The sequence below is a fragment of the Mesitornis unicolor genome, unplaced genomic scaffold (genome assembly GCF_000695765.1).
Source record: "Mesitornis unicolor isolate BGI_N332 unplaced genomic scaffold, ASM69576v1 scaffold18755, whole genome shotgun sequence".
Taxonomy (NCBI): domain Eukaryota; kingdom Metazoa; phylum Chordata; class Aves; order Mesitornithiformes; family Mesitornithidae; genus Mesitornis; species Mesitornis unicolor.
This window is the reverse complement of record NW_010185020.1, coordinates 26,457-33,508: the sequence shown is the minus strand read 5'-3', so window position 1 is coordinate 33,508 and position 7,052 is coordinate 26,457. Positions and strand designations below refer to the sequence as shown.

The 7,052-nt window shown below is 45.4% G+C and overlaps 1 protein-coding gene across 1 annotated transcript in view; it reads right to left on the bottom strand.

The window, feature by feature from the left end:
- Positions 1–2,036: 2,036 nt before the first annotated feature.
- RNFT2 (ring finger protein, transmembrane 2) overlaps positions 2,037–7,052 on the bottom strand; it is a 28,583-nt gene continuing 23,567 nt past the window's right edge. Inside the window, exons 7-9 of the mRNA XM_010184693.1 lie at positions 5,020–5,085; positions 3,875–3,976; positions 2,037–2,171 (exon numbers count right to left, since the gene is read on the bottom strand). Coding sequence (XP_010182995.1) covers positions 2,037–2,171; positions 3,875–3,976; positions 5,020–5,085 — 303 coding nt within the window. The remainder of the gene's footprint in view (positions 2,172–3,874; positions 3,977–5,019; positions 5,086–7,052) is intronic.

The following is a 7,052-nucleotide window of genomic DNA, read 5'->3' as shown; positions in this document are numbered from 1 at the left end:
GAGTGTATCAAATGCTACCTGTAGTGTTAGGCTTATATTGACCTTTTCATACACTTCTCCAAAGACATTTTTCAGGAGCATATAGAAAAAAAATCAGACTTAGAAGTGGCTTTTCAATCATTTTGAAAGCAGATACCACCAACCCTTTAATTAATTTGCATTGTACTGAAACTGACACTGAAAACTTTCAATTGCCTGCCCGCAGAATGAGTAATTTTCCCTTTTCCTGGTGAATACACCAGACTACAGGACATAACATTTTCATGTCCACTGAAAACCTTCTTTCCTTCCTGAACTCTCTTCCCCCATCTCTAAAAGGTTATTCCCATTGGAGATAGCCCCTGGATTCCTTGGCTTAGTTCTCCACTCACGGGATCCATTTGACAAGACTCAAATCACTTTGTTTTGGAAAGTAAAGCTTTTCCTCCTCTACTTCCCTGTATCTCCAAAGCCAGGTTCAGACTATCTTCTCTGCTCAGGCTCTGCCTCTCATCGTTTCTCCCCTAGCCATACTTAACTATTATTTCCAAAGAAATGTTGAGCCTTAATCCTGTTACCATTAGCTCCTGTTTTCTTTAATTCTTCTCCCTGGGGAGGTTCGCCAGCAGGAGGGGAAGGCGGCAGGCAGTACATGCACACAGGCTCATTTCCCCCAGGTACAGTTCTTCCTGATTATCCACTCGAGCGGGATTGTGACCTTACGGCCATTTCCACAGTAATGAGCATGGAAGATGCCACAGTTGCCTGATGAGGCACCTTCTCTGGGCACGCTGCAAAAAGCAGAGGTTTTTCAGTGAAAAAGCAAGCTCCAGCGAACAAACAGAAACTCCATTTGCATGCGCAGCACCCTCAACAGAGCTGGAAAGTGCCACAATATAAAGGATGTTAATTCTCCTGTTAACAACACGAGGTATCTCCTCAAAGAGGAGGTGTTACAGTCATGTCTCCACCATCACAGGTGGGTTATCCAGCTTGTGTATAAGCCAGGCTGGCTCCTGAAGCGATGCAGCTGCTTCTGTGTAATTCTGCCCTCGAGCCAGTCTCACTAAATCCAGTCTCTCCAGGGGGCCCTGTATCCTGATGGCCCAGCATGTGTGGTATCAGCAGTGCTGTATGGGCTCAGTGCAGGTTGCTCCTGGGTTCAGACCCAGGCAGGTTCTGGAGGCTGAGTGGCGCTGGTTTTAAAGCCAGGAAGCCTTGCCTCAAGTGGCTGCGCTGAGGAGCATATTGCAGAGACACCTGAATTTGTGAGATGCACTTGGTTGGAACCTTAACTTTTCACCTAGTCAAATCAAACGTGACTTTAATCTCTCTCTGCCTCCCACTGTTCTCCCCATATGCTAGGAAATCAGAAAGTCTGATCATGAAAATTAAAGATGAAAAGTGTCACTTCCGGCTTCACTAGCATGGTCTTGCCCAAGTTCCTTGAGATTTCATTAAGACGACAACATGTGCAATTTGTGGAATCAATTGCAAAACCACAGTGGCTGGGAAATGACATTTCTACAACCCCAAATAAAGTTTGGGCATGTGGTTCTGGAGCAGTACTCAAATTATTCAAGAGTACTCAAAGGTAATGTAACAGCAACAGTGTAATTCTGTGAAGTTACAGATTCAGGGAAGCCAGAGCCATTTAATGTGAAAAATCTCACCAGTGGTTTGAGCCAGAGGAGGGCAGCTTTTTTCCAGTATACCAGGTTATACACATGCAATTCACAATACACTCTCCTTACATATACATTTATCCATGCTAAAAGGACAAAACAAAAAGAAACATCCCAGGCAGTGTATAACCAAGAAAAAAATCTTGGCTGTAGCTTAGCCATAGTTTGCCATAACACGAAACACATCTTTCTTGCCTTTGAGGATGAAGTTTCCGGCTAGTAACAGTTCTTGTTCTGTTGGCTCCTGGAGAAACAGAGCAGGAAGAAAGACAACAAATCCACAGGCAACTGAACAGGGGCATGGGATCACCAGAGTTTCCAGCTTTTTCTTCTCGCAGCACGTGTTATTCCATTTCTCGGTATGTATTGGTTTTAATACACCTGGAAATGAGCAGAGGTGGTGCCATCTTTCCAGCAACGCAGGGTTTCTACTGTGACAGAACGACAGAGAGGACAGGTCTTCTCCCTGTCGAACCAGAGGCAGAGGCATTCTTCACAAAACACGTGCTGTGGAGACAAAAGGGCACCATCACAGTGAGGGCAGGAGGTCCAGGCTTGTCACCAAGTGTGCACACTCAATGGGACAGCCCCAGGAGCAAGCAATGATTCTGGTTCAGGTGGACAGTGCAGCTGATTAGCAGTACTCACAGGATATGGAAAAAGAATCCTAGCATTACTCGTACATCAGTTGGCAAAGCATATTGCTCTGTTTCTTAATATAGCAATAGAAAGAAACATTAGAAAGTCCTACAGCATTTGGGCTAACAAAGTAGTTGAGAGGATTTTCTCTGCCCTGTTTCCATCCTCAATTCCCTGGGTTATTTTACAGGTCTTTACTTAGCTCAAGCAATCCCCTTTCTTCCCCGTACTCCTTACTGCACTTGCTTTCTTCTGCTCACACTACCCAGCCCTAGTCAGTAGCTTTGCAATCCCAGTTTCCCCTTGTCTATAAATGTCAGTTTTCATCCCTTACCTTCTCTCATTTCTACTCTAAGACACAGCGAGATTCTCCCTCCAGCGTGCCTTGGGTACACAGAGATCAGGAGGGATGGGTGTCCAGCACACAGCCCCATCTAGCCCCACACTGGAAGGGCAGGAATAGGGCAAGACAAGAGTATTAGAAGCCATAAGAAGCTGAGAACTCCTCAACGCGTGTGGAGTCAGCAGATACATTACTCATCAAAATCTCAACTCTGATAAGCACATACAAAGATGGCTTCTCTGGGGCTGACAGCTCGATAACATCTGGACAGATGTTCACAGGAATAGTACGAGGCATGTTTGATGCACAGGTCACCTACTTGCTTTAGTTTGATAACCCTGTTACAACATATGGGAATGTTCAAGCTCTCCAAAAAAGGTGTCAAGCTTCAGTTTGATATCACAAGAGAGCATGTATCTCACCTATTCCATTCCTGGAAATGGCTGAGCTGTTCTGCCTAAGGTTTTCCTGCACGCACTCACACATCAGCCAGAGACAGCCTCCAGGATGCAGAATTTCAACCCCAACAGACAGAGCTTGAGCGAGTTACAAGCAACTGAAAAGAAAATCTTGGGGAAGCATCACCAGTCCTAGCACGAGGCAATGCCCTCAGCTGGCCTCTGATACATTAACAGAACCCATGGCACTGTGCTGTGCTCAAAGGGTTCTACTCAGAGCATCCATTCTTACGCTCTAGCTTTTGCCAGTGCTTACCACATGAGAAACAGGACAACTCCCAGGAGATGGCAGCACGAACCAACTTCTGTATGCAGAACTAATTTTTTTCCTGGCCAGGTTCAGACTCCAGACCATGATTACGTGGTGGCACACCAGTCTTCATGCACCCTGTCAGGCTCAGTCTGTATCTATGCCCCTCTCACAGCACTTGCCTGTAATTCAGTTGCCTGTTGACTAGGCAGTCTCTCCAAGGGTCAGCTACGAATGTCTTGCATTCTAGATCCAAGGTCTGGACTGCCAACTGCCAGCCCCTGGACTACAAGGCTGGTCTTTTCCACCTCAGTAGCTATGATGAGACCCTAAAGAGTGGCTCAGCTATCATGAATCACTGGCTGTCTGGAAGAGGGCAATAAATATCCACTAGGACCTAGATCAAGACTCAGCAGATGAGTTTAGAAGTACTGAGGCTAACTGTGCCTCTGCCCAGCTGCAGAAGTTAGCCAAATGAATGCCAATGGGGCAACCTGACTTGGGAAGCTTGAGGTCTTACCTGGCACATAAGGATCAAAGGTTCCCTGAATTCTGCTTGGCAAATGGCACAGATGTCACCTGCCTCACTGCACTGCTGGTTGGTAGCACGAACTCCATAGGTCTGTTAGGGAGAAGCAGAAAAAAATCCCAATGTCAAAGGGTTTGAAAATAATCTGGTTTGTGCCTAAGTATACACAGACACCGTTTTTCACATGCAGATTCCCTGCATGACCTGGGAAGGACACCGGTGTTATGTCACTGTGCATGGGGAAGTGAGATTTGGGCACCAGCACACAGAGCACAGGGAGTCTGGAGCTCTGTATTCTCTGGTTTGTTTTCCCCTCGAGCTGACTCCATCTTTTAGTGCCTCCACTTGTGGAGCAATGATAATGAAATTTAATGAGCTCAACAGGGAGCTGAAAGGATTAATTCAGCATCATTTGCAGAGGTGTTTAGATAGTGGGAGGTATTATTATTAGCAAGTTAGACAATAGAAGAAAGAATAACAGCAGCAGCACCCACAGACTTCCCACTTTTCTTTCTGAATATACGGAAGGTAAATGTCGCTTCTCCTATTGTAACAGTAATAAGGGAAATGGAAACATGCTGAGGAAAACTGACCTGCCCAAGCCCACAGAATAAGCAAGGCCAGTTCTAACAAACTCCTATGATGTTACGTTCCTTTCCTCTACAGTCTTTGATTTTACTATTTTAAAATATAAGTCACAGCACTTCACTGCAACAGATTTACGTATCAGTACTGTGTAATGCGATGCCTAGGAAAACTTCTGTGCGCTGTACGATCTCTTTTAATGTCACTTCACATCAGGCACTACATACTTCTATTTAAAGTCTTACACTCTGCACTACAAAGTTTTGTCAGCTTCTTGCACTTTTGGTCTCAGTGGATTAATCCACATTACATAGGGCTTCCTATCAGACAAAAACAGGCCAGACCAGCTACAATCTCTTACCATAGCTGGGACAGGGCAGGTATCAGAAAAGGTTCCTAGTATCCCTGACAAAAGATACCAGCTTAGCCAGCCATGAGACAACAAATTATTTTATTCTATGATCCTGATACAGTGAGCAATTTTCAACTCCATCATTCAACAGTAACAAGGCTCCACCTATGACACTGGTCTAATACGTACAACTACTTACCTGCGGGGTGCAAAGGACCTTCAGTGCCTTCCGGACACCTCCCACACGACCACAGATGTCAAAAGACTGCAATAAAGACATCGCATTTTAGATACTTTTCACAAAATGTGTGTGCGCGCACGCAGGCACGTGTGTGTGTGCAGTCCAGAAACTCGGGAAATGTGACACAGTTTCTCCAAATGGATACTCAGAGGGGACAAAGGTCCTAAGTAACAATGATGCCAAGACACATTTCATGGCAATCATGAAATATGTAATAAATGTGAATTGACAGTGCAGAGGAGTAGCCAAAAAAGCTCTGGCAACAACAGACTGCAAATCAGGGATTTTACAGGACAGAAAGAGGAGCAGACATTAGGGGGTTGTGGTAGGGTAAATTGCCCAACTCCACAGGGTAGGAAAGGGCTAAAATGGACTCACTCCCACCCTGAGAATGGAGTACCTGAAAAGCCCAGAAATGAGATTAGAACACCGTGTCTCACTTGAGGAAGAGGGAAGGAAGCACAGTCTTTTCACACGTTAGAGGCAGAAAGTGGCTTTCCTCAGCCTCTGGGGAAAAGGGGGATTTCCAGGGCTTGGAAATGACACTTGAGGGCCTGGATGATATTAGGAAAGAAGGAGTGGGAATTGCCTGTCCGGCTGCATAGAGTGATTTAGTACAGTGCGGTGATTAAATGCTACCAAGAGAATGGTCTGAGGAATGAGAAGCAGGACTGAGGCTGAGTTGTTCCCTAAAGAGTGGGAAACTTCAAATGCCAGGAAGGGAGTGAGTTTCCAGCACCTTGGTACTTTGCAGATGCCCACAGATGGGCAACAGCAGGGGCAACACCAGGTCCTTTTCTTCCCCCCTCCCTCCATTGCCCAGCAAACATGATGTAACCGCATCTGGAGAGCAGTGCTTATTCTGGGCTCCTCATTAAAGAATAAAAGCAGTTCAGAGAAGGGCAGAGAATAAGCCTACAGAAAATGATTTCTGAAAAGAGACTGAAAGACATAAATATTTACAGCTTGGCTGAGCAGAACAAAAGAGGAGGGGAAAGATGATAAACTGTCTACAAATATCAAGGTGCTGAACACACTCAGTATTCTTGAAGTGAAGACACGGTACTACTAATAAAAGGGAAAAGGGCCTGAAAAACCTAATCTGGTATGCCAGCTTCATCCTCCCTACCTGGCAGGACACAGGGAGAAAGACACTATGAACTAGACAAGATATGAAGACATGATTGTGCACAGAACAGCCCTGCATTAGTTGGGAGAAGGGCCAGATGACCTAACAGGACCTTTGCATTTCCAACCTGTCTGAGCGAGGGTTGGGGAAGATGTGATGTAGATACGCAGAGCTGTAGTGCAGTAGCACTACAAAGGCACCAGAATGCTTCGAGTTGGCTTTCTATTTTTTTTTGGTTAGCATGATTAAGTGGGCTCACTGCAGGGAATGCCAATGAGATCATCGTGCAATAGATGTGGAATCAAATGAAGGCACCAGTAATGCTTCCAGTCAGCACGTAAAGAGGCTCCCAGGGTCCTACCAGTAATGCTTCCAGTCAGCAACTACACTTGAGGCTGTTGGCTACTACAGGCTTTTTATCATCTAATAAGGATAGGGATCAGCTCTTTACCACAGCCCAATTCACAGGTTTTTTTCTGGTTGCTTTGCTTATAGCTTGACTTCTAATGCCTTTGCTCTGGCTCTGATAACTCCCAGTCCACTTCCTCCCCTTCAATTCTTATTCCTGGAGTTTCCTGTACCCCTAAAAGATGCATGTTTCAGTGGTCTCTTTAACATCCATTTATCACCCCATGCACTGAAGTCTATGTTGCATCAGTCATCTTTCTAGCAATAGGATTGCAAGGTTCACCACCACTTCTGTTCAGGATAGGCAAAAAATAAGACCTGGATGCCCTTACTGATGAACATTTGAGTTTTCTTTGCCAAAATCAGAGGTTCATGTTTACACAGTCCAGACAGAGACACAAGGACAGCTCCCATCAGCTGCACTTTGGAAAGTCGAGCCTGCCCTTTGTGTAGG